This window comes from Mauremys reevesii, linkage group 1 (genome assembly GCF_016161935.1).
Source record: "Mauremys reevesii isolate NIE-2019 linkage group 1, ASM1616193v1, whole genome shotgun sequence".
NCBI classification, from domain to species: Eukaryota; Metazoa; Chordata; order Testudines; family Geoemydidae; genus Mauremys; species Mauremys reevesii.
In genome coordinates, this window is record NC_052623.1 from 208,597,767 (window position 1) to 208,625,619 (window position 27,853).

General features: G+C 47.1%; 1 protein-coding gene across 5 annotated transcripts in view; it reads right to left on the bottom strand.

Moving 5' to 3' along the window:
* Positions 1 to 120: 120 nt before the first annotated feature.
* Positions 121 to 27,853, bottom strand: part of B4GALT4 (beta-1,4-galactosyltransferase 4) — a 54,635-nt gene continuing 26,902 nt past the window's right edge. For 2 of the 5 annotated variants that reach the window (XM_039528523.1, XM_039528532.1), the window contains exons 3-9: positions 27,032 to 27,228; positions 18,902 to 19,388; positions 16,759 to 16,991; positions 12,817 to 13,004; positions 7,088 to 7,210; positions 3,539 to 3,643; positions 121 to 2,908 (exon numbers count right to left, since the gene is read on the bottom strand). In XM_039528523.1, coding sequence (XP_039384457.1) covers positions 2,767 to 2,908; positions 3,539 to 3,643; positions 7,088 to 7,210; positions 12,817 to 13,004; positions 16,759 to 16,991; positions 18,902 to 19,172 — 1,062 coding nt within the window. In that variant the 5' untranslated portion in view covers positions 19,173 to 19,388; positions 27,032 to 27,228 and the 3' untranslated portion in view covers positions 121 to 2,766. The remainder of the gene's footprint in view (positions 2,909 to 3,538; positions 3,644 to 7,087; positions 7,211 to 12,816; positions 13,005 to 16,758; positions 16,992 to 18,901; positions 19,389 to 27,031; positions 27,229 to 27,853) is intronic. The other 3 variants (XM_039528536.1, XM_039528537.1, XM_039528541.1) reach the window with 2 other exon arrangements.

Below are 27,853 nucleotides of genomic sequence, written 5' to 3' on the forward strand. Positions count from 1 at the left end.
CTGTTTCTTAATACAAATTGAATCCCTCCCACCCCTTAACAAGGCAGAAGTACACACACAGGGGCTTTGTATTGTTTCCTGACAATCAACAGACTGGCTGTTGCTCAGGGGAAAGCCCTATTTTTTTTTTTATTTCCTTTCCCCGAGCAGGGTCTGAATCTGTACACTTTAGGATTAAAAGCCTCAGTGTCCCAACTATCTCTATTTGCTCTTTCTCTATGCCTTACCAAGCTGTTCTAGTTTATGTCCTGTGCCTATTAAAACAGGGTTTTTCACTAACCAACTTCTCAAATGCATCCAGAAACTACTAGAAAGAGCATAAGTTCTGGCATGCACAACCAGCTGAGGAATACTATTAATAAAGACTACTGGCTTCTGCACTTGCAAAGTCTTTTTTGCCTTCCTGTTCAGCATAGACTGGTGGTAGCATTCTGTAAGGGGACAAGAGGACCAAACAAAATGCAAATACTGTTTAATTTCCTTTTGTCATTAGGTGGCCCTAGAGATTAGTCTGTTCTAAAAACACCATTTCTCCAGAGCAGCTGCTTTGTATTGAGTCTACAGACTATGTCATATTCTCCACCATCTGAAGTCTACTAGCCCCAGGATGAGGAAGTCCTTGTGTCATAGCCACAACAGAATGTGGGGTGGGATAGAGCTCCCCTGCATGAAGCAGACACTTTTGACAGCTGCAGCTTCCTTACTATAAGGAACGTTTATTACTGCAGTGTTCAGGGGGAAACAGCAGATGGCAGCATATGATGGAATTTACTTTTCAAAGTGTTCAGGGTGGAGCAGTGTCTCAGCTTTTATAGCATTAATGATAGCAAGCATCTGCTATTTCTATTATACATCACATCTAATTGTCACTGCCGCACACTTAATTTTCCAAACATTGACCTTTTGTCTCAAGTTCTCAAGATGCGGTCTCTTGCTTTTTGACAGAATTAGAAAACAAAACCAAACCCAAAAACACCTTCAAGTAAAATCCTGGGTTTTGAGGAGTAAGTTAGGAAAACCCTCCACACTTTTCCCATTATAAAAGCATTCTGGGCACACAATGCAGTGAGAGCAAGAATGACTGAAATGTAAAACTTGGCCCATTTGCTTGATTTGATGAAAAAGGTAAGAGTGTAAAAAAATCTAACTTTTCAGATTGAAGCAGTGTCTGGAAGGACCTGCCCCCTTTGTGACCTCACTGTATGCAGTCAACCTGTTCAGCCCTGGTGGGCTTGAGCAAGGGCTGCTTTTGGGACAGTTTTGCATAGGGGAGATGGAGTGGGAGTGTTTATTCTCTCTCCTTTCAAAAAACCACCTGCCTAACCATCAGCAACAACAGGAAAAACTGGAAGTGGAAAAATCTGGCACTGGTACTGGTTTTAAAATCTCAGCAATTTTTGGTACATTCCAAAATATTAGTAATTTCAGAGCTAATCTGAAGAGCAAATGGATGCAGTTGGCAAACTCAGGGGCCAAGATGGACACTGTTCTTAAATCAGTAAGCCGTAACAGCTTGAGTCTTTCCTCTGCAGGGTAGAATGAATATGCTTAGCAACTAGCCACAGGAAATAATTCTTTAGACTTCACATTACCATGAGCAGGGTTTTTAACATTTAAGTTTCTAGGTAATCAATTACTGCTTCCTGGAGGAAATAATATAACAAACATCAGAATCAAAGCTTTTTCTTCTTGAGAAGACTATGATCTTACATTTATTGATTGCAACCAACATCTACCCATCAAGCACCAACACAGTGTTGTCTGCTGCTGTAGAGAAGGGGCTTACAACACTCCCATGCATTTGCAGTGGGAAAACTTGCAATTTACCGCAACTGCTAACCAGTTTATCCACAAATCAACCCCTTTTTTTTTTTTTAAAGCGAGAACTACAAAAAGTCAAGTCATTACCTTGCTGGGTATTTATGCCACACTGAGCACCAGGCTAACAGTGTCTCGGAAGCAAGAAACGGGGGGTAGTCTCAATCCATTTTACACATGACTTATTTGTGTGTATTCCCTCAATGCCCAGCCCAGACTGGCACAGTAGAAAGGTGATAACCATGCTAGTGTCTGTATTACAGTCTTGCTGCAGAAATAAGTGAGCCTTTCATATATCCACAGGACTCTTGAGTACTCCCACTAGGTACTGAATTGAACTGATGAAGGACAAGGGAATCCTTTGGAGTGAAATGGGTTGTATTTTATTGAGAGTTTTTAAACTCTCTTCAATGTGGCTGCAGCTTACTTCCCTCTCCCTTTCCTCGCTCAACCAGGCTGAGATCAAATCAGCCTTTCTAAACAAGACTTTCGGCTATGAAATATTCTTGCGCTTTGTATGATAACACCGTCTCGCTCCTTTTGAAAACACGGCAGTGTTGGCTCCTGTGTCCTGCTCTCTAATTGTAGAAGGTTTGGAAACAGCTACTGGAGCTGAAGCCTTTCAGTGGGTGTAGTTCAAGTTCCCAACAAGGCCAATAAAAAGCCAACAGTCCGAACAAGTAGACTAAATATCCCAGTGAAAACAAACTAACAGGCACGGCGACATATCCATTCAGTCAGTCCAGGTCCCCTGCTTAACGCACAGCGCTGCCACAAAACAAAATTCGTAACCAAATAATTAGAAAGGATGAAAGAAGCTATTTCCTCTGCACTGTCTCTGTGCTGCTGGGGGACCCCTTCCGGCAGAACACTGCCTTTCCAGGCACTGCAGCAGCTACCGCAAGTGGAAGATCTATTCCCGTCTCCTAGAATCTACAGGAAACACTGTTACGAGATCTTCGGTGGCATGCTGAAATCCACTGTGACATTAATGTACAAAGGGTTGTGCTCCACCGAGAGCAGTTTATAGGAACAGGAGTTCAGCCCATCTGTTTTCCACACTCGGGACACCTGCTGCAAGAGTTTCATCCTAAGGATACAATCAAAGAAAAAAATATTTATAGGCCTGTGGAGTTAAGAAACCCCTACTCCAGAGCTGGAGGTGCCATTACAATTCACAGCAGAGGAGCATCAAGCTCTACCCTGCACCTATGCTATTGGGGGATCTGAAGGAGAAGTGAGAGCACTTTAAAGACTGGGTTCCTTTTACCCAGTTTTACATCTATTCTCGTGTGTGCATGTGTATTGGGAAGCAGAAAGTCTTGCTTTCCCTTCCCTCAGCAGGATCAGACTCACATGTACAGGGAGCCTATAATTTCATGAAAACTCCTGGCTTTCTAACCTTTGAGGCTTGAAAGGTAAGGTGCACCCAAATGATGGATATGTGCCTGTAACTGTAACTCTGTCTTAGTTGTTGAGGGCGGGAGGGAGAGGGGAGGCATTTATGTGCACAGTTTTAAGAGATGCTCAGATACCAGGCAGTGGTCTCCAGGAACAAGCCTAGATTGTTAGCCTCTTTCTCCTATAAGGCTCACAGGAGAAGGACACTGCAGAAAGCACTTTCCCAGATGGTGTTAGCAGGAGAGAGGCTGTGCCATCAGTCCTTTCTGTCTCCCCCTACGGGGAGAGGGTGTGGAATGGACTGCTAGTCCTTACTCACCTTTCTCCATTCACCTCATTGCCTCTGTCTCTTGTGTGGAAGATCATCGTATACTTTCCTACATCAAGGGATGGCCGCATCACCCTCATCTTCTGCATCTCAACCCTGAAAGTAATAACATTACAGTGAGCAGAACAGTACCTGTAAGCAGGGCAAGAAGAGGGTCACAGACGTCTCAAGGGCACCTAGAGGATGATGGGGAGCTAAAACATGTATATAGACAGAACAGAGAACCACACCCCCAAAGAACTCAGACACACCCTCCTCTCTCCCCCACACCACACTCCACCATAGAAATGGAGCCCAGCAAACTTCTCCCACAGAGCACTCAGTTAGGGCTCCAGTCACCCATTCCTTTTGACCACAAGCAATTAACGGTTACGCTAGTATGGCTTATTTGGGGGGTTTAAACACATCATACTACAGAGCATTTAAACAGCCGTTCTCTCTAGCCTTGTGGTCTGTTTCATGTTGGCTGTATTCATCCAGGAGTCTATGGCAAGGCCTCATTCATTCTACAGTGAACTTGGCCCAACTTCTGTGGCAGGGCCCTGGATTCTAAGGCTCTCAGGTGACAGCTGAAAATTCCAGGGTATCACCAGGAAAATTAAAAACAACACAGTCTATGGGATGCATATTTAACTCTATTATTTCTTTTGATATTAAACTCACATTATTTTATGCTGCCCATTCCATTTTCAATGAGCTACAGGCTTTTACATTGAAATCCCAATGGCATTGAAGAAGTTAGAGAGAAGCTAAAGATGTCAACTACTAAGGTAGTTTGCTGCCCCGCCCTGACTTAGGGTTTGGGCTTACAGACTGAACTGCTCTTCAGCCCTGCCTGAGGGTCTGAGCTCTGCCTCTTGCTGTTGCCCTGCCCTGCTCCAAAGGGCCAGGGCTTATTGAACTGCTGTTGCCCCGCCCTGCTCCAAAGGGCCAGGGCTTATTTGAACTGCTGTTGCCCTGCCCTGCTCCAGAGGGCCAGGGCTTATTGAACTGCTGTTGCCCCGCCCTGCTCCAAAGGGCCAGGGCTTATTTGTACTGCTGTTGCCCCGCCCTGCTCCAGAGGGCCAGGGTTTATTGAACTGCTGTTGCCCCGCCCTGCTCCAAAGGGCCAGGGCTTATTTGTACTGCTGGTGCCGCCCTGCTCCAAAGGGCCAGGGCTTATTTGAACTACTATTGCCCAGCCCCTGCTCCAGAGGGCCAGGGCTTATTTGAACTGCTGTTGCCCCGCCCCTGCTCCAAAGGGCCAGGGCTTATTTGTACTGCTATTGCCCCGCCCCTGCTCCAGAGGGCCAGGGCTTATTGAACTGCTGTTGCCCCGCCCCTGCTCCAGAGGGCCAGGGCTTATTGAACTGCTGTTGCCCCGCCCCTGCTCCAAAGGGCCAGGGCTTATTGAACTGCTGTTGCCCTGCCCCGCTCCAGAGGGCCAGGGCTTATTTGTACTGCTGTTGCCCTGCCCTGCTCCAGAGGGCCAGGGCTTATTGAACTGCTGTTGCCCCGCCCTGCTCCAAAGGGCCAGGGCTTATTGAACTGCTGTTGCCCCGCCCTGCTCCAAAGGGCCAGGGCTTATTTGTACTGCTGGTGCCGCCCTGCTCCAAAGGGCCAGGGCTTATTTGAACTACTATTGCCCAGCCCCTGCTCCAGAGGGCCAGGGCTTATTTGTACTACTGTTGCCCTGCCCCTGCTCCAGAGGGCCAGGGCTTATTGAACTGCTATTGCCCTGCCCCTGCTCCAGAGGGCCAGGGCTTATTGAACTGCTATTGCCCCGCCCCTGCTCCAGAGGGCCAGGGCTTATTTGAACTGCTGTTGCCCCGCCCTGCTCCAAAGGGCCAGGGTTTATTGAACTGCTGTTGCCCCGCCCCTGCTCCAGAGGGCCAGGGCTTATTGAACTGCTGTTGCCCCGCCCCTGCTCCAGAGGGCCAGGGCTTATTGAACTGCTGTTGCCCCGCCCTGCTCCAGAGGGCCAGGGTTTATTGAACTGCTGTTGCCCCGCCCCTGCTCCAGAGGGCCAGGGTTTATTGAACTGCTGTTGCCCCGCCCTGCTCCAAAGGGCCAGGGCTTATTGAACTGCTATTGCCCCGCCCCTGCTCCAGAGGGCCAGGGCTTATTTGAACTGCTGTTGCCCCGCCCTGCTCCAGAGGGCCAGGGCTTATTGAACTGCTGTTGCCCCGCCCCTGCTCCAGAGGCCAGGGCTTATTTGGACTGCTGTTGCCCTGCCCTGCTCCAGAGGGCCAGGGCTTATTGAACTGCTGTTGCCCTGCCCTGCTCTAGAGGGCCAGGGCCTATTTGTACTGCTCTTTGCCTAGCGCCGGCACCAGAGGGCCCGGCCATCTAACGTTGTTCTCAGTGACTCCTAAAGACTAGCAGGCGAACAGAAGTGAGTCGGTGTGGCTCCCCTCCTGCCCGCTGGAGGGTCAAGCCCCGACCGACCGATTACAGGGATAAACACACAAACTGGCTGTTTGTCAGAAAGACCAAGGCACATGGACAAGGAAATAATAATATTGATATTCTGGCCCCAATGAAGTCAATAGGTTCACATTCATCGTTAGGGTTCAGAGTGAACATCTTACTGCAGTAACTGGGCAGTTGGCACCTCTCGAACTATTGTTTCAGGCTGTCTGCAGACTGAGACACACATCATCGCATCAGTTTAACCTCTTTACATTTTGAAGGGTCTCTTTGCAACAACAAGTACTAGATAAATGCATATGTATGTGAGGTACTTCAAGTAAGAGCCTAACTTCAGGCACCCACCTTTGAACATTTTGGATGTTTTGTTTTTTAAATAAAAGTTTATGGAACACAATCCTCCTGCAAGTGGAGAGTTCGAAAGCAAATTTCATGGCCAAGAATTGAGACGTACCCAGGGCTATTTGTCACCAAAGCTGCTGAAAGAGCATCTAGCTTGCAGTCAGAAAGCTAAATAGGGTTTGAGGAGCTGAAGCCCTAAGGCTTCTTGACTGAATACAGCAGAAAATTGTCAAATGAATGAGACACACTCAGTTTGCATCCTCAGACTCTCTTCACAGAACTTCCTTTAGGAGGAGGCTCAAAAGAGAACAGTACGTTTAATATGAGACAAAGAGCAGAATACAGATGTAACTGCTTCCACTGCAGCCCTGAGGAGGATTCTTAAGAGATGCCCCTCTTCTGGATACACAGAAGAAAACAACACTGAAAATCCTACCCAGAATTAATGCTTCTGCTCTCGGTGAAATCAATCATTTCCCCATCACCCAGAGAGCGCAGCTATGTAAGTATCTTGCTGCCAGACACAACCACAATCAAGTGTCATCTCGATTCCAGCACCCACAACACACTGCTGATCAGCCAGTAATACCCTGCCGCGCGCATTGCAAATTCCCTGACTCATTTACTCTTCATATCTCAAGACCTTCCAGTGGTACATTCCCTTCCCTATTCCTTCTGAACTGAAGTGCTCATGTTAAGTCACACTTGGGATATTATTGGCAGATATCCCATTCATCCAAATCCTATACCATACCACATACACTCATTTCCCACTAGCCATTTGGTTACCTGATTCGGAGGTCGTCATCTTCTCCACCCCAGCCCCAGTAATTGTTAGAGAATCCATTCACCTTGGAAAACTGATCCCTTGTTAGAGCAGTTACTCCCCCAAAATATCCCTGGTAACGCAACCTGGAAATGGACAAGAAGGTATAGTGAAAAAACCTGAAAGATAGAAGTGACATGAAATGTAAGAACCAATACTACTGGAAATACAGCCCTGAACCTTGGGCCCAAGCTGCAAAGTTTGAATCAAGGTCTGAACTTTCTCCAAAATTCAGAGGTGTTCAGGTCCTGGATTTAGGCCCATTTCTCTCCAAAAAACAGTGATTCACTTCAGAGTGCTAATCAGAACAACTTTCTCTCCAACTGGCAGTCTGGAGCATTCTTTACTTTGCTCCTCAACTCTAGATCGCTCCTTGCCAGTCAAAGATGGCTCTGTATCCCAAGGGCTCCAAATGAAAAGGGAGGCAGCAAGGCTACACAATGACATACTGAAAAGAAGGAGAGCTATTTTCTAATCAGTGGATTGGTAGTATCACAATTTGACAGTAAAGTCTTGAAGACTGGATATGAAAAACTGATTGCAATGGTACAGAGCTAAAGGCACGGCAGGACAAATTCAGAGGTGATGTGTTAAGATACTGTAATGTGTAAGGTAGTGTAAGTTACACAGCGATAAATTAGTGCAAGGGAGCTTGACTCTAAGGGAGATTAATTTCAGCTTCTAGCTTCACTGTCCTGGAAATTACACCAATTAGGAGGTGACACACTTTACTCGCCCTCTTGCTAGTTGCTTTTTCTGACACACTCCTCTCCTCTGACCTTAAGGCCTGGGTTACAACACAGCCTGCCAGGTGATATGCAAGTGGCTTTAAATTACACGTGGGTCAGTGCGTGTGAGTAAGTCTAAGTAGATGTAATGCATAAGCTGAAGAGACTGGAAGAAGGTGTCCATTACAGTATATACAGAGGATAAGCAATGTAAACAGCCTGGAAGATCCAAGTGCTATTATTCATTTCTTTAATGTGCCCAACATGGAACAGTCTCCCACCAATGACCAAAATAAGTGCTCCCACCCACCTGTTTTCCCATCCTATTTTCTTTCTACGGTTAGATGATTTAGGCTGCCCCTTGTACTCCTGTCACTCTCTGGGACTGCAGTCTGCTTCTCTAGAGAAAGCGTGCCTGGTCGGTCCATGAGCAATGAAAGATGCTGTTCTGGCTGGATACTCTCTCCCTCTGATGTCTCACCTCTTCTTCCCCTCCTTCTCGCAACTTCTCTTCCTACTTTCCCTTCACCTCCTCCCCCAGCATGCAAAAGGAGGTCATCAGGCTGCAGCATGCAAGGATTGATGGTGGGGAAAGGGTTTGAGGTCTTGTGTTGGATAGAACTTGCTGTGAATTGTAGCTGTGTCTCGCCACCTACAAACTGTAGTGAGGGGTGGTTTAGAAAAGCAGAGTGATTTGATCAGCTAGATGGACCAGCAATTACCCCATCTGTACAGCCGAACAAGGGGGTTTGAGTACAAGCCCATTTGAAAGTGTGATCCCAGCACCTAAAACTAGTAGCTCTGCTAGCGATCTAAAATGGGACAGTGGGTTAAGCCTGCCAAGGAATGGGGAGGGACCAATAAAACACTGACTTCAAGTCAAGGTTTTGAATTCATTTCACACCAATGACATTAGATCTGTGCAAAGTAAGTAGAACTGTAATGTTTGAGAGGGGTAGCCGTGTTAATCTGGATCTGTAAAAGCAGCAAAAAGAGTCCTGTGGCACCTTATAGACTAACAGACGTACTGGAACATGAGCTTTCGTGGGTGAATACTTCGTCGGATGTGGGTATTCACCCACGAAGGCTCATGCTCCAATACGTCTGTTAGTCTATAAGGTGCCACAGGACTCTTTGCTGCTTTTATAGAACTGTAATGAGGCCCCATATACACACGCCCCACCCATTTCACTATCCAGTTTTGCTCTCTGTTGAATGAGTCATTGGACTCCCTGCAATAGTGTTGCCCACAGTGATTACCCCCATTGTTCACCATAATCAACATTTCCTGGAACAGTAAACAAGGGTTTATAGCCATCACACCTATGGGCCTCAATGTGAATGTGATTTTATTGTCTCAGTGACGTAAATCAAGTGGCACCATCCCAGCCTTGGGGAAATACCAGGATGCCCATCTGCGGAACAGTGAACGCCTGTTGTGCTCAACAGTGGGGATAATAAAGTGCTGTGTCTAATCTGTTGTTTATCAGGTGAAGCTCCACAAACCTGCTTTACTCAAGACACCCTGTTGCATGACCCCTGTGCTTTAAGGCTGAAAACAGCTTATAACAGGAAAAGTCAATCTCTTTTGAGTGTTGTGAATGGGCTTTTAACAAAGCCATAGGAAAGGAGTGATAGGCTCCATCTAATGACCTGGTTGTGTGTGTATTAGTGTTTTAGCAACCTCAGAGGGGTTCTTTCTTAGGGGAAGAGGTGGAAGCCTCTGACTTGGTACTTTTAAAACTAGACTGGTGGGGGGTAGGAGGGGGCCACTAGAAAATATACAATAGCAACAACTGTGTGCTGGCCCCAGGGAGATGGGCTGGCTGAGCTAGAAGGGTTTTCCATCCTCAGCTTCTGGGATTCAATACTATAAGCATGATGAGAAAAGTTTTTACCCTCCCAAAGAATCGAAGATCAAATTGCAAATTATATAAATACAGAACTACTGAAATGTAGCCTCTCTGGGGGAGAGTGCAGCAGCCAACTAGACAGTCACCACACAGCAACAGGGGATAAGAGGCAATTTTCTACAAGGCCAATGGGGCAAATCCCTCCTCTGACAAAAAATGCCCTATAAGTGTCTATGTAGAACAGATAGGGCCTTACATTTTAAGATCCTGTTTCACAGGCACCAACTCCGTGGGTGCTCTGGGGCTTAAGCACTTATGGGGGGGAAAAAAGGAGGTGTTCAGCACCCATGGACAGTGGCCCCGCCCGCACTCTGCACTGAGGCACTGCTCCCACTCTGCCTCTTCCCCTGCGGCCCCGCCTATGCTGCGCCTCTTCGTGCCCTGCCTCACCTGTTCCCCCGAAGCCTCCACCACTTGCTCCTCTCCCTCTTCTCACCCCCATCACACGCCCTTAAGGCAGGAGGGGCAGGAAGGAGTGAGCAGCCAGCGGAAGGTGCTCAGGGGACGGAGTACAGGCATAGTTTGGGAGAGTGCAGGGGAGCACTCCCCAATCAAAGAGAGGTGGGGGGGGTGTAGGGTGTGTGGAGGGGGTTACACGGGGTCATGTGCCACTTCTCCCCCGCCCCCGATTTCTGGAGCGCCAAGCTGGCTTGTAGGACTGGCTCTGCTCGGCCTGCAGGGCGGGAGGACGACTCTGTCCTTCACGAACTGCGCCTCCCCCTCCAACGCCCCCTGCCCAGCATGTTTTGGCTCAGGGAGAGCAGAGGGGGCAGGACAGAGAAGCTGTTCTCCAGTGCTCCAGGCCACTGCCTCCTGGGTCTTAGTGCTTGCCTGTTTACCATACAACAGTGAGTGCCGCTGGGGGGGAAACCAGGGCAAGGGGTGGGGTGGAGGGAAGAGAAGGGGATGGGGCAGGAGACAGTGGGGAGAGGAAGAGGGAGGGGATGGGGAAGAGGAGGGGTAACAGGAATGAGGTGGGGGGAAAAGCAGGAGCCCAGCATGTGGCATCTGCTCCGCAGCAACAGCAGCCCCAGCAGGGAGGTGGCTGCAGCAGCACTAGAGCAGTGACATTGCTGCCACAGCTGGTGCCAGAGCAGCTGCCAGCAGCTGCTGGGGCTCCCCTGTTAAGCCAGTCCCCCCCCACCCCCGTTAAGCCAGTGCCAGTCCCTCCCCACCTCCCAGTACCGGCAGTCCAGGTACCACTCCAGGCAGGGGGAGAGGCAGCAAGCCAAAGAAACTGGCTTCAGTGTGCACGTGTGCGCATGCATGGGCGCACCCCTCCCCCCACAAAATAGCAGTCAAACTACGGCTATGGGAGGGGAGCAGAGAGTAGCCTTGGGGGAGGGGGCAGAACAAGGCCAATCAGGGGTGGCGCACCCACCGGGAAAAACAAGAACAATCAGCGCCTGGGTCCTGTTTGAAAGATCTGCACACAGTAAACTGCCTCATTTATCCACCTCAGCAGGACAAAAGGCTGAGTCAACCCTGATGGGGTTTTAACATGTGGTTCCAGGCTCACTAGGGCTCTATCTAGCTTCTTACATGGCTCTCCTGAGCATAGGATCTGAATCTCTCACACATGATAATGAAGTTGCTGGGATATAGGGAAGAACTGTCCCAATTTTAAAGATGGGTATAGGAGGCAGAGATTTTAAAAAGTGACTTGCCCAAGCTCACATGGGAAGTGTGTGGCAGAGCCAAGAATTAAACCAAGATCCCAGTCCAGTGCCTTAACAACATACCTATCCTTCTGACAGATTTTTTTCCCCTCTCTCCAAACCAAGGCTTGAACCACTAAATCATCTGAATGAAAACTAGCAGCTCTTTCCCAGAGACAAAGGAAGACTTCGAAAATTAACTGTAAGAAAATCGCTACTAAGAGCAAAAATTCATCTGTGATTCATTACTCAAAACAGATGCAGTAACTAGGGCATCTGAGGCCATTCAAGTGCCTCAAGGGGCATTCCATTGTTACTCTTCTGGAATCCAACTCTCTCTTGAATAACTGAGGTGCTTGCTTCTACTGTGTTCAGTGGGCTGTCTTATGGCCCTTGGTATTCTCTTTGCAAGGCACAGTACTTCCAGAAATCTGTTATGAGGCTGGTTGGAATCCTGGAGTTAGACTGACTGAGTGGTAAGAGAGACAGGGTGGGTGAGGTAATATCTTTCATTGGACCAACTTCTGTTGGTGAAAGAGACAAGCTTTGGAGCTCCACAGAGCTCTTCTTCAGATCTGGGAAAGATATGGTAAGAGGCTGTTTATCCCGTGTAAGGATTTGCACATTTAGTCTTTTCCCTGCCCTCTGCCGCCCCCCACCCCCAATCTTTTTATAAAGGGTATAAAGGAGTTCTACTTTCACACACTACACATCAGCTTTTGAGTAGCACAACTTTTATCACTAATATTTGGATTGGCATGGCATTAAAAAAGGAAGGATGTCTTCAAAGAAAAGGCTACAGCATTCCTACTCAAACTCTTCTAAGTATTCATGCCAAATTTGAGGGCTTCGCTTATTTGAGGAGGGTGGGACTTGATTTCCTATTTCACACTCTAGATCTATTATTTGTGTTACAGTAACACCTAGAGGGCCCAAGTGACATCAGGACCCCACTGTGCTATGAGCTGTACAAACAGCTAATGAGAGGCAGGATCATCCTCCCTAAAGTTGCTCTAATAAAGTTTCCTTTATTAGAGCAACTTTAGGGAGGATGATCCTGCTAAAAATCACAGGACCAGGAGACCTGAAATGAATTCCCAGTTCTGCCACAGTGTCTATGCATAACCTACGATACATCACTTAGCCCCCTCAGAACCTCCATTTCCCCATGTGAGAAACAGGGCTAACCACAGTGACCTACCTCACTGGTGATTTGAGAGACTAAATTCATTTATGTTTGTAGAGATCCTTGGATGGAAGGCGCTATAAAAGGGCACAGTATTGTATGAGATGGCAGGGAATGCACCAATCTAAGCGTCCTTTAGAAAGGGGAATGTTACCAATAATTTGGCAGTTACTAGTCAAAATATTCTCCAAACTCTTTCATTCCTACCTGTACCCAGTGTTGTTCCTGCCAACTACAAGGTGCTTTGGTTGTTTTTCACACGTGTACATGTTTAAGTCATTCTCTGGCACCAGGTCCACATCATGGAAAATGAAACAGTCCCAGTTTTCCTCCTTCAGGGCCTCCAGGTATCCTACATTCAGCAGTTTAGCTCGGTTAAACTTGGTATTGCCAGCCTGTGAAAAAGGAAAGGAAAACAAGGCATACATCAAACCCATTAAAGGTTATTTGCAGCCTGCCCGGATTCCATCCTAACTACATAGTTTATAGTATCCTTCATGGCTCTCAGCCTTTATACTGTACCAAGTTCTCATACCAAACAAAGTGCTGTTCCTTGGCATATTATGTGGGCATCAAAGCAGCCAATATTGGGAGGTGTTTCTTCATCCCCTACCTGTCATGAATGGCCATGGACAGAGTCAGAAAAGGCACAGGTTATCTAGCTGCCAGACGTAACCTAAGTTGTGTGATACTATTCTACTCCCATCACTGATCTTGCCTTAGAATTTCCATCAGGCAAAGTAATGAAAGAGCAACGACCATGTAGCTTAGAAAGCGCAGAGTGTAAATGCAGTTAGCATGAGTTACATAAACATCAAAAATAACTATTATAAAATTTAGCACTTTTCTGCTAAAGCACAGAGAAGTAGTGACTTGCTAAAGGTCACACATTATGTGCAGAACTGGGGAAAAATGTGGTACTCCTAACACCCAGTCTGGTAACCCACTCGCAATCTACACACACTGTCTTTTATATACACGGAACTGTACCGGGACTTCTGGCTTGGGATTTTATTTTATTTTTTACTGGATTGTACATGTTTACTTTTAGCTATAATTTGGTGCCTCTTCCCTTTTCAGAATGATCAGTTCTAGAGGTTTATTTTAAATTGTAGCTGAAGAATTTCGAGCTGTAGTTGGTCGTTTCATAAGCCTATGCTGGTGACAAAATTCACGTTAGAGAAATGACGCAGCCGTCTAATGAGCATGCATGTATTTGCATGCACGCACGCACCCACTCACACACTAGCCTGCAGCACACATCCTGTGGCTATGTGTGAATAACAGCCTGCAGTGCAAACAGAAAGAGAATGACAGTTCACATTCCCTTTAAAAACGAAGTTAACCATTTTCCATCTTTATCAATGTTTATTTTTATAAAACCATCTGCTAAAAAATTAGGATCAATATTGTTTTATCAGTCGCCACTGGACTTAACCCTAGGCTAACATACATTTCCTGCAGACGAAGCAGCACACACCCACATAGGATTCAGTTGTGACAGAGAATGAGCTGCAATGTATTAATCTATGAATACTGATATGCAATAATGATATGAATAGTTAAGTGATCTGATCAGGGAGGTACATTTATTGTGTAACTATGGTGAGTTAATAGAATTTCCTGTAAGACTACTGATCTAACTTAAGAAAGATCTGAAGGGACAACAAACAGGAAAACAACGCAATAAACCTAGGTAAGCAGCCTCAAGCCACAAGCTGTTAAACTTCTAGGATCCTGTCTCCAGGCTGAAGTGTCAGAGTTGTTTTGCCAAAGCTGGAAGCCTGGAGATCAAAACACTAAAGAGTTTAAAAGCCCTTCTCAGAGGAATGAGATGGGGTCCTTTCAGGATCCATCCATGGAGACTTAAGTGCTCTGTGAAGGAGTCTGAAGAAGTTGGCCCTTCTCACATCCAGGGGATGGTAAACCTGGGGGAAGAGCAGGCATGTATATCCGTTGAGTATGGCCTTTCACTTACATATTAGGTCAAATTCAGCCTAGGCTGGTAGTTACAAAGAATCTAACATCTGAAGGCTGTTTGGAGTCACTGATCAGGTCATCCCAATCCAGTTCCTACATGCAGAGAGCCACGTCACAATTACCATTGGCTCTAACTGCCCCTCTTGTTGCCAGTTTCAGCCTAAACCCAAGGACTACATAACCCATGGAGATTAAACTCCCCTATAAGCAGGCTTAAGGCACACCGGTGGAAGAATAAATTGCGGAAAACAGCTCAGCACCTACTTTGTGGACAAAGGAAACATTTGTTCTGCAGGGCTTTCACCAGTACCCTTAAAAAAAAAACATATTTTAAAAATAATGTAAAGGTGACCTGCAGAGGGAAAAGGATTGGGTTGGTGCCCTTTTCATGATCAGTGGCGAAGACTTAAAAGGCACGTTGCTTCTCTTTCTCACTCCCCCAAAATCACCCAAGAGGCAGTCCCTGCATATTTAGTATTAAAAAGTCAGGTGTGGTCCACCTTGCTTTTTCTGGAACACAGTGTGGACAACTAGTAAGGTTATGACCTCACAGTTAACAAGAGCAAGCAACAGCAGATCCTCAAAATCCCTCCTCTGTGTTTACACGTTCTGATTTTGTGTGTGCCTATCCATCACCACCCCCTAACAATAAAGGACTATGGGAGAGTCCCAGTCCACATCTGAGTCTTCAGAAGAGAGACCCTCCAGCAAAACAGGGAAACCAAGACCTGGCACTGTTGATAGATTAGACAGACAGAGCTTTGGGGCCTTCTTTAATACGTCCTAAAGTAGTTTAGGAAGGACATCCCCGTCTTCAGCCAACCTGTACAACTCTGATTCAGAGCAATGAACAAACAAACAAGACAGGATATTCCAAGTGAAAGCAGATCCTGCCAATCACTGCTGCTCCTATTCCTAGATGATTTAGAACTAGAAATAGGCCTTCATTAAGAATTTCCTGCCTCTTCTTGGTTTATGACACAATTGTGAGGTTATTTAAACAGGACGGGGTGGGGAGTTTTACATTAATTTATTTGTTTTCTGCTATCTGAATAGTGAATCAGAATAGAGCAGACATGTGAATGGAAGTTTAAAAACAGAAAGTCCTGAGAGTGGGTTATGAGAAAAGCATTTGCTGGTTTCCACTCCCAGAGCAGGCTGCTGTTTCAAGCTCACCCTGACCACAGCACCAGTGCTGGGCATGAAAGAAACCCAAGCAAGGGTTAAAATGCTCTACGAAATTAGAAATTAAGTTAGCAGAGTCACTGAATGTGAACAGGCAGATCACAGAATCTCAGAGGTATCAAACATACTGTCAGGACTTCACATTCCATTCATCTTTGCTACTCAAAGGGTACCTGTATGCCAAAGAGTTCTTATTTAGTGTTTTGTTCTAGACAACAGGAATTTGTACACAAGTACTATGATGTGAATAATGATTGTCACTATCAATAAACTATCTGAAGGCGTGGAAGAGACTCATGAACCAAGATCCTCCATCTGAACACCCCCAAAATTTTGGGCCTGAGAACATTTCATCCTGGTTGTGTAAGTTTAACGTGCTGGGTAAGTTAATTTTATCAGTAACAAACATTATTAGGACGGTCAGGTCACCTCAAGCCCTAGCTCGGGAACGGTAACTAAGCTACAATACATTTAATAATTTATTCAGGCTGGCAAGGGCTTTCTATGTATGATTTTAAAAGCTCTAGCTACATCAAGGACATTTTCTAAAAATATTCCCATCTTTAACAATAGTCCAGATTCCCCAGTATTAGCACCAGTGTGAGCCCCAGTGCAGAAGGACTGCCAAAGCCATGTTAGCGCTATAACAATTAGACTTGTTCTGAGCAGGCACCGTGCATAAAGCACAAGAGGCAGCTACCAACCAGTCTGTCTTGAAGCTCGCAACATTGTTAACATAGATAGAACTGAATTGGTGTTAGCGAAGGTGGGACATTTTTAAAGAGCTTCTCTAATTAAGACAGGATCTCTGAGCAAAAGGAATGCCCTTGTTCTCTAGGCAATAAAGGAGACAGCCAGCCCTAAGACACCATCACAAAGCCAGGAGGAATATCTACAGGGCAGAAGAGTTTGGGATGCACAGGCATTAATCAATCTCCCATCCCTCCCAGGCAGGTCGTTCTCTTGCCTTCATTGTTGCCTCACCTGGTGGATGACATAGATACCATAGTCCAGTTGCTGTCTCTGTAGGAATGGGTGGAGGTGCTCCAGCAGGTATAACAGGTGCTTCTCTCGATTGCGGTGTGGGATCAGGATGGCCACTCGTTGCAGTGCTGAGCACTCAGCAGGGCGATGCTGGCCTTTTGCAACCTGAGGGTTCTCCTTCTGAACCTCTTCCAATGTGAGAGATGCGTTGAACTTGAGCTTGCTGGGGCCCTCTGTAGGAGAAGCACAGGAAGCATTCTTAATTCATTTCAGGTTTCGGGCTAGCTCAGTGCCTTCAGGGGAGTGGCTCTGCACTCCAGCATTTATAGATTCCAAGACCAGAAGGGGCCATTCTGATCATCTAGTCTGACCTTCTTTGTAACACAGTCCATACAACAGCATGAGAAGCCTGGGTTCAATCCCAAATTCTGATTTATCTTGCTTTCCAGATCAAACGGAATGGAGAGTGCTGTAAAGGTAATACATGAGTCCTGGAGGGAGTGGGTACTTGGAGTTGCTTAGCATTTATTCATTGAAGAAGCAATGCCAGTGATACATAAAAAGAGTCCCACTCAACCAGAAGGATAGTCATGGTTTCAACATGGGCTTCAAGGAGAGGGAGAGGAGGAACAAGAGTGGAGAGAGATGTGAGAATAGAAGTGATGAGAAAATAGGCTTTACCCATGGACATAGAAGAATGTAAACATTTTAGGGTCAGGAAATGACTCAATCCAATATTCCCATGCCCAAATGAGACCCTTTCAATGGCTGCTGTGCTGATCTTTAATCATGGCCTCTGCTGACACAGAGAAAGCTCACTTGAGGGAGAAGAAATCACACAACTGTGACTAGAGATGGTTGCAAAGTTTTGACTGAAAAAAATTCCCAGGAAAAAATAAATGTTTTAAAACTTTTTTTTTTTTTTGGCAGGAAGAAATGTCAGTATCGCTCAACCAGCTTGCATGAGTGTGGGCATACAAAGAGGACAACGTGGTCCAGAAGCTTTGTGCTGCTAACATAGAAATCACCCCCTGGCAGTAAAGCTGAAAAAGGTAGCATGGGCCAATATGGCGAACCTCAAGGTTCCATGGGCCACTCAAGGTTCCATGGAGCTACAGTACTAATAAAAATGGCCAGTCTAAGAAAACAACAAGGAATCTGAGGAAGCCTCTGAAGATGTCTATTTGAACCCTAGCCAGGAGGACAGCATTAATCCCCAAAACAGTCACACAGTCTTTGTCAAAGGAAGGTGCACTTATGAAACTGCATTTCATTTCCCACAAGGGTTTTCACATCTGCTGTGGAGATGGAAAAGGGGAAGGAAGTGTATGGGTTGTGAGGAGGATGGAAATCTCTTACCACAAAAGCAGGGTTCAGCATAAAATAAAGAGGGTGGGGGGAAAAGAGTGAACCAGTGGAATCGGCAAGCAAGTCAGGTAGGGGCAGAGACCCATTTCTTACTAAATTATTATTCTGGAGTTGAGCACATTGCAATATGCATTTCAGAAAATGGGCTGTACTCAAGTACTGCAGATTTAACAGATTAACCAGTGAAAAGCACAGTATGGGACCTGCAATGAGCCCAGTAACCAGGTACTTACAATTGCCAGTGGAGCACAGTATCCAGATATCAGGCTGCTACAGCTGTTTTTGATGGGTTTTCCTTCCCCCGCCCCTTCTGTCCCCACTGTCTAATTGGCTGCCATAGCCAGTAAGTACAGATGGGCCTGACTAGTCTCACAGGCAAGCTCATTCCATCTCCTTCCAGTGTTAGCATGGTGGGTTTTTGCTATTCTTTCAGAACAAAGACAGTTATATAGGTAACGCATGAGCTGCCAGAGTTAGTTTAATTCACCTAGCCAAAGCACCATCACTGGGCAGGGAATGGCATGGACCCAACAACCTCTCCCCATAATGTATTAAACTGTCCTACACATCTCTTTATACTTCTTAAGTATTTCTAGGGTGAAGGGATATCTAACTGTTAAGAGGATGCTGTTTATCTGTTATGCAACAGTCACTAGCTGTGAGTTTGGTTCACAGGAAAAGCACCTGGGTGAGAGGTGGCCAGAGGGGAACCAAGGAATCAGTAGCACAAAAGCAGATTTAATTCATTAAAGATACTGAAGACTGAGCCACTTACGCAGGTAGGGAGAGAGAGCAGGGCAGTGACTCATGGTGGACTTCACTGTGTGAACTTCTACAGTTGTCATGGCCTTCTTTTTCTGATTCCCCTTCTCCAGCATGGTTGCCTTCCTGAAATTCCCCACCAAGCTCTTTGCTTTGGGAGTCTCCTGTACAGTGTCCACAAGGTAACTGGAGGTGGCCCATGCCACCACCATCATGCACAAGATGAAAAGCAGCAGCAGCCTGAATTTGTAGGAGAGGTGAAGGATGACAGAGCTCAAGCCCATGGCCCTCTCTCGTTTGCAAGCCACTCCCTCAGCAATGTTCCCGATGCAGCCCTTTCACCATACACTTCAGAAGGGTGAAAATAAAGGACCCAGAAGGAATGTCACAATAAGGCAGGAAGCTGGGAGATATCAAAGGCTGCTGAGCCTCCTGTTGCTTTGGAATCCATGGAGTTCTGGTACAGTGATTGTTGGAGGGCAAACATCACATGACTCACCCTAGACCAAAACAGAGAGAAGAGGTTATTTATATTCCCCCAGCTACACTGCAACACACTCCCCCTGCCCGGCCCATCGAATTCACTAGAAGAACATGAGGCACAAGGGGTGCTAACAGAGAAGCAGGAGCCGAAGCGGAGAGCCAAAGCAGCACTACAAAAAGTTGGCAGGGCACGAGACAGTAAGTCGAGACACCTGGGTTTTGTTTCCAGCTCTCCCACTGACCTGCTGTGTGACATTGGGCAAATCTCTTCCACTCTTTGGGCCTCTGTTTCCCCTCGCACCCTCTCTCTCTGTCTGGTCCTATTTAGATTATGAGCTGCAGCAGGAACTGTCTCTTACTATGTGTGTGTACAGTGCCCAGCACAATGGGGCCCTGATTTTGAGTCTCTAGGACTATTTCAGTACAAATAATTAACACCAACTGGAAGGCAGGAAGCTCTGCCTGGCCTGCCTCTAGCCACACTCCTGAAAAAAGTGAGGTATAACTGAAATTACCGTACCTCTGAGGAATGAAACTTGCTTTGCTTCAAAGTTTAAGGAGAGATGTTCTCAGGGATGCACCCCAGGAGTGAGCCACACAATGCTTGCTTAGTGTCAGAAATCCTTCCTTCCCCACCCACTCACCATTACCACCTCGTGACCCCTACCCTCCACTTTCTTCTCATCTGCTCTCAGAATGTTGAAGAACTAGCTGGGAGGAGGCAAGTTTTCCTGTTTTTCTGAGTGGGAGTTTCATTTTCAAGTGAAATTTTTCCCGATGATACTGGCAGACCAGGTGCCAGCTCGTGCCAAGGCCCCAGGCCTCACTGAACATTTACAAATGCATAACTGGAAACCAGTCTTGTTTACTTGTGTGTTAGCATCATCAAAACAGATAATAGGTGTTAAGTTGATAAGAACATGCTTAGTGTTTAGACTTGATAAAATGCTTGTAGGATGTTACATGTATTACTCTCATTTATAATCTCTCTATAGCCCATGGTACAAAATTATATTGAGTGTTTGCATTGTAAACTTCTGTAACTGTGTTACACAACAAACGGGAAAAGAAGCACTTATAAAAGTAAAGTGCTTGTCCTGCATACAAGAATAGCCCATTGAAAGCATTGACCTATTTTGTAGCATCAAAGGACAGAGTCTTTGTTGACTGCATTCCTTACTCCCTCCAGGAAGGAGAGACCTATGCATAAACTTATTCCATCAGTTTTGGACTCTAGAGAGGAAGAGATAAAAATCTCTATCAAGGAGAAACTGAATCTCTCTTATGCTATGTGGACTTGGAGGAGCAAGGATTTCTAAACATAACCATAGAGATCCCCATGATGCTTGGCATGGTTTAGCCCGGGGGGGCAGGGGAGGTGGAGGAGACATTTTGAATTGACAGATCACTACATAGAATCATAGAATATTAGGATTGGAAGAGACCTCAGGAGGTCATCTAGTCCAATACCCAAAGCAGGACCAGCACCAACTAAATCATCCCAGCCAGGACTTTGTCAAGCCGGGCCTTAAAAACCTCTAAGGATGGAGATTCCACCACCTCCCTAGGTAACCCATTCCAGTGCTTCATCACCCTCCTAGTGAAATAGTGTTTCCTATTATCCAACCTAGACCTCCACCACTGCAACTTGAGACCATTGCTTCTTGTTCTGTCATCTGCCACTACTGAGAACAGCCTAGCTCCATCCTCTTTGGAACCCCCCTTCAGGTAGCTGAAGGCTGCTATCAAATCCCCCCTCACTCTTCTCTTCTGCAGATTAAACAAGCCCAGTTCCCTCAACCTCTCCTTGTAAGTCATGTGCCCCAGCCCCCTAATCATTTTTGTTGCCCTCAGCTGGACCCTCTCCAATTTGTCCACATCTCTTCTGTAGTGGGAGGCCCAAAACTGGATGCAATACTCCAGGTGTGGCCTCACTAGTGCCGAACAGAGGGGAATAATCACTTTCCTCGATCTGCTGGCCATGCTCCTACTAATACAGCCCAATATGCCGTTGGTCTTCTTGGCAACAAGGGCACACTGCTGACTCATATCCAGTTTCTCGTCCACTGTAATCCCCCGATTCTTTTCTGCAGAATGCTGCATAGCCAGTCGGTCCCCAGTCTCTACTGGTGCATGGGATTCTTCCTTCCTAAGTGTAGGACTCTGCACTTGTCCTTGCTGAACCTCATCAGATTTCTTTTGGCCCAATCCTCCAATTTGTCTAGGTCACTCTGGACTCTATCACTCTAAGGATTTAGGCTGCAACTCATTTGTGTTATATGCTTGCTTGCTTGCTTGTACCTGTAAATAACTCATTTCTTTTTTCTAGTTAATAAACCTTTAGTTAGTTTATTACAGAATTGGCTACAGGCATCTTTTGTGAGATATCTATTTGAGCTGGGGTAAGTGACTAGTCTCTTGGGATTGCAAGCAACCTGACTATTTTGTGATTTTTGGTGTAAGTGACCATTTATCACTAAGTCCATCTTGTCTAAGTGACAAGATAGACTGGAGAGCTTAAAGGAACTGTCTGTGACTCCATGATAAGACTATTACAGTGATCCAGAAGTTCACAATTGTTACTGGGTTGTATAATTAGATTTCACCAACATACCACCAGTCTGGGGTGTCTGCCCTGTTTTTGACAGTCTGCTCTGAGGTAAGCACTCATGGTCATGAGCCACTCCAGACAGCATGATAGATCCAACCTTTTATTTCTTTCCCCAACCACCTCACAGGTTCCATGTCCAGAAGACACTCCCTCTCACTGATCCATGATCACATAGCTATGATGTTAATTTTTCATGATACAGACCATACAAAGAAGAGAGAAATTAGACTGTAACTGTGGTATGTAGCCTATCACTTAAATCAGCTTCTGTACCAGATGACTGGAGGACAGCTAATGTGATGACAATATTTTTAAAATGCTCCAGAAACAATCCCAAGTACAGGGTGGTAAACCTAACTTCAGTACCAGGCAAATTGTTTGAAACTGTAGTAAAGAACAGAATTATCAGACACATAGATGAACACAATTTGTTGGGGAAGAGTCAGCATGGCTTTTGTAAATGGAAATCATGCCTCTCCAATCTATTAGAATTCTTTGAGGAGGCCAACAAACATGTGGACAAGGGTGATCCAGTGTATATAGTGTACTTAGAATTTCAGAAAGCCTTTGACAAGGTCCCTCACCAAGGGCTCTTAAACAAAGTTGTCATGGGATAAGAGGCAAGGTTCTCTCATGGACTAGTAACTGGTTAAAAAATAGGAAACAAAGGATAGGAATAAGTGGTTAGTTTTTACAATGGAGAGAGGTAAACAATGGTATCCCCATGGATCCGTATTGGGACCAGCTCTGTTAAACATATTCATAAATGATCTGGTAAAAGAGGTAAACAGTGAGGTGGCAAAGTTTGGAAAATATACAAAATTACTCAAGATAGTTAAGTCCAAAGTAGGGATGTAAATAGGGTTTAAAAATAGTAACCATTTAACCTATTAAAATTCTATTGGTTAAACGGTTAACCATTAAGGAGTTCTGCCAGCCCAACCGGGCACGGGGTCCCGGCAGCCAGCAGAGTTTAATTGTTAACCGAAACTGATAAGACTACTCCTGAGGGCATTCTGCGCCAAAACATTAAAAATTCTGTACACAATATTTTAAAATTCTACAAGTTTTATTTGTCAATAAATAAATGCAGAGTCTCCAGGATGGCAGTGAGGAGCACAGGCCACTGGCTGCACGAAGGTGGAAGATCACCCTGCCCAGGGCCGTCCCTAGCTGTTAAGGGGCCCTACGTGGGGGGGAGGGGGCGGGCCCCAGGCCTCTGCAGGACAGGAGCAGGGGGTGGGCTCCAGGCCTCCGTGGGGGGGAGGGTTGGCTTGGGGGGCAGGGGAAACCACCCCCCAGCACTCACCGGCAGCGCGGCTGGGGCCAGGTTGCTGCACTCCCGCTGCCGATGAATGCAGCGGCCCAGCCCTGCTGAACTCTTCAGGGGAGTGGGGGCAGGGCTGGGCAGAGGTGGGAAGAGGCGGGGCTGGGGCAGGGAAGGGGGGGGGTGGAGCAGGGGCGGGGGTCCTGGGGAAGAGCCAGAGCAGGGGCTGGAGCAGCACGTAGCTGCGCAGGGCACCAGGAAATTTGGTGCCCCAAACTTCCTGCTGCCCTGTGCAGCTGCGTGCTTTGCTTATGGGTAAGGATGGCCGTGACCCTGCAGCCTCTACCCCCAGGACACAGACTCAGCGGTGCCGTTGCACCCAACCCTGACATAGCATAAGGCCTGGGCCTGCCCCAGAAACACCCTGGGGCCCTGCCCTTCTGTGCCAGGTGCACCAGGTGTGGGGCAGCTAGGCTCAACCAGGCAGGATCCAAGTGTGGAGGGGCTCAGTGTGGGGGGATCCTGGTGTGAGGTGAGAGGATTCTATGTGAGACAATCTGGGTGCAGGCAGCTCTGTGGGGTGTCTCAGTGTGGGGGATTTGGATGTACAGAGGCTCATTAGGGGGTTTCAGATGCAGGGGCAATGGGACTCTGCAGGGGCTTCCAGATAAAGGTTGTTGGGGCTCAGCGGAGGGGTCTGGGTGCAGGGGTCTCAGCAGGGGTGTGTGGGTGCTGGCAGAGTGGGGCTTGGTGGGGGGTCTGGGTGCAGCTAGTTGGCAGTCAGTGGCGTGGGGGCTCAGGGTGGTGCAGGGGGTAGGGCATCAGGGTGGGGGGTTGAGTGCAAGGAGCTCAGTGGGGGGTGGTCTGGGTGCAGGGATGGGGGTCTGGTGAAAGGGGGTCTGGATGCAGGGGGGCTCCAGATGCAAGGGTTGAGGTTCAGTGGGGTGGGGTTCGAGTATGAAGGGCTACGGAGCTTCTGGATGTATCGAGTGAGGGTTGGCAAGGGTGCCTGGGTATGGGAGGGTCTGGATGCACAGAAGTTGGGTGGATGGGGGAGCAGCTCTCCATACAGTTACCCCTCCCCCACAGCTGAGGAGTGATGGGGGCAGGAAGTGGGGGAGGATGCTGATCTTCCTGCAGCTGAGGGAGGTTTCTGGAGGTAGATCTGAAACAGCCCCAGCCACTTCTTTCAGGGGAAGAGGAAGTCCCATCCTCTCCTGCCTCCAGCCCAGCAGGGAATAGCTGCAGAGAAGGCTCTGGCACCAACTCTCTGTAGTACTGAAGCAGTGGGAAAGGACAAGGTGAAGGCTGGTGCTAAGTGAGAAGAGGGGAGCAGTGAGAGACAAGGCCAGTGATACAGGTTGGATCAAACATAGACAGTGTTAAGAACAAGGAAAGTTATTTTGAAACCAGCAGAGCTGTCTCAGGATGGGGGGCTATGTGGTCACAATCTGTCTCCTCCTCCCGCTTCCTCAGCTGGGCACTGCTGAGTATGAGGGACAAGTCTGTGGCTGGCGAAGTGACCTGGTTTTACCCACCCCTGGCTCCACCTTCTTTGGTAGGAGAAGAGGGCTTTTGCCTTTTCAGGGAATACACTGGCACCTAGCAGCAGCTTCTCAGAACAACTCTCTCCTGCCCCCCTCACAGGGCTGTGGTATGAGTGAGGCAGAAGCCAGGGGCGGCTCTAGACATTTCGACGCCCCAAGCACGGTGGCATGCCGCGGGGGGCACTCTGCAGAGCGCCCCCCCGCGGCATGCCGCCCCAAGCACGCGCTTGGCGTGCTGTGGCCTGGAGCCGCCCCTGGCAGAAGCACAGATGAAAGGAGAGGGAGATGCTCTGCATAGCAGTTGCAGGGCAGAAAGCAGCAAGCAGGGAGGAGGGAACGCTACTTCCTGCAAAGCCCCAGGGTCCCCATTCCTGCTCTGAGAGGAAACTGGGAAAGGTTAAATGGGGATAAAAGAGGAGAACCTAGGGGCCACAGGAAAGCAGAAAGGACAGTGGGGGGAACACTGCCATTCAGGTTTCAAACTTAGAGAGGGAAAGGCCATGAGTCTGCATGAACTCAGGGGAGAGGAGACTAGTCCAATAATATTTGACACCTCCCCACTAAATGTTTAGTTCCCATCTGCAAGAGCATGGGGGCAGAATCTCCCTTCCAAAAACAAAAACAAGAGTCAAATTAAAGCCTCACCTCTTCTCAGTCCTTCCCCCTTGTCTATCTCTCCTGCCCTTGAGACTGTACTCACTGATCTCTGTGTTCTTTTGTGGATTATTCTGCACCTCACCATTACAGGGACACAGCTGAGTTTGCTTGGCCTTTCATTTTCACCGTTTCCCCCAGAATTTCAAAAGGAAAAGCACTGGAACATTTTGTAAAATGTGTGAACAGTACAAGTCTCTGCAATGACCTCTGAGAACGGGAAGGACCGGTTTGTTGATTTAGAGAGAAATAAAACCTGCACCAAGGAGAACAAATTACATGCAAATAATTCACCGAGTCACTGTTGGTCACTTTCAATCCCACACTAATGCACTAAAAATGGAGTGAATGCGAAAGTGGCCGGATAAGCTGGCTGCCCAAGTATGTACCTAAGGTCTCAGACCAGAGTGTACTTGGGATGGGTAGCCTCTCCTGCTGCTCACACTACCTGGCTACTCCGCTATTTTTACCTCAGTCAGATCTAGCAGGGTTATGTCAAACTGGAAGTTACACCTTCCACCAACATTACAGAAGGAAAACAAGAGGCAGCAGCTAAAGGTCAGCATGGGTAATGAGAATACCGGTAAAACACAATGCTTTTCATCACAGGAACTCCAAGTACTTTACAAATTAAATCCCCCAACATCCTTGTGAGGTGGATGTCATCATCCCCATTTTGCAGATGGGTAAACAGGAATACAGAGGGGGGAAATAATTTACTCAAGGTTCACACAGTCACTCATTAACAGTGTGCATGGAAGTTCATCCCCATTTTGCAGATGGGTAAACAGGAATACAGAGGGAGAAATAATTTACTCAAGGTTCACACAGTCACTTATTAACAGCCACTGCACTATCCAGCAGAGAGTACTCCCCTCACATTTAAGGCACAAAGTCATAAAAGTAACTATATAATAATGGCATCTCAGCAGATCTCCTCCTTGTGCATATTGAATCTTGCATCTACAAACTTTAGTGATGAGCGCACAGCTTTACGGCTTTTTACTCCTACGGAGCAAATACAACTAAGAGACACTGACTCAAGAGTTTATTTCTCTTGCTACTTCCTCAGAGCTAACTAAATTCTGACTGCAGAATCATTGTTACTGGTGATGAGGCACATGCAGAGAAGTGGCCTTGGGGTGCCAACTCTGAAGCATGGGAACACCACCCACCATTCCAAAAATGCAACCTCTGCGCCACGAGCACTTGCATTTCCCTTCCCCCACACACCCCGCGAGTGATGTGCTGCCAACATTCTAACAAGGAATCTCTGAAAAACATTCTACTTCACTAAGGGCTTGTCTACACAGGCACTTTACAGCGCTGCAACTTTCTCGCTCAGGGGTGTGAAAAAACACCCCCCTGAGCGCTGCAAGTGTCAGTGCTGTAAAGTGCCTGTGTAGACAGTGCACCAGCGCGGGGAGCCACGCTTTAACGTTGCCAGCATTAACGTTGCCAGTGAAGACGTGCCGTTAGCAACACATGGAACATTCTCTGGGTAAAATGCTCTTCCCCAAAAATATCCATCAGTTCCTCACTCTCTCCCCCCTACAAATCAATGAATTCTTCCACACTCACCCAAGTTCTGTGAGCTGATTGGTTGGGAATAGGTTCCCTCTGATAGAAAGGCTGAGTGATAAGGTGAGGATAGGATCCTTTTAGTTCTTGAGGTAGGTGTGTCTCCTCTAGAAGATTTTAGAATCTTAGCTGGTGGGGAAGGGAGTTGTGAAGGAAGAACAATGCTCCAGGCTCACTCTCAGTACAAACACTTCAAACTGTAAGAGAGACGAGGTAGGTGAGGTAATATATTATATTGGACCAAGCTCTTCAAAATAGAAGTAGTTGATGAGAGGGACATGCATTGGCAGGGAGAGAGGTAGGCTGCAGTGGCTACAGGATTCCTATTCAGCAACTTCTTCCCATCTCTTCCTTATTTGTGACTCCAGTGGGCTGTGCAGAGGGAAGGAGGGCACAAGAACTATGCACGGCATCCCTCATTCACTGTTAAGTGTCATCCATAGTAGACACTTAACTGAACAGGTTGATGCACAAACAATTCAGCATGTCCTCATTAGCCTTGCTGAACTGGTTAAGTTTGGGCCAGTGTCCACACTGATTTGCCAAAACCAATTCAGCTACTTGTACATTATCCCCACCATGGAGGGTATTTACATGTCCTAAGTGAGCAAACCACACTTAGTTTGCTAGCTGACAGGCCCCTCTCTGCCTCCATGCCATGCCCTATACAGTTCTCCTCCCACCTCACATTAAGTCAGCCATGGAAATCGTACCCCACCACAAGCCTCCACTAATCCCCTCCATTTCTGCTCTAGATATCCTTGGCTACAAATACCCTCTCAATAGCTCCCCCACTTTAGTGCTACCACCAGTCATGCTAAA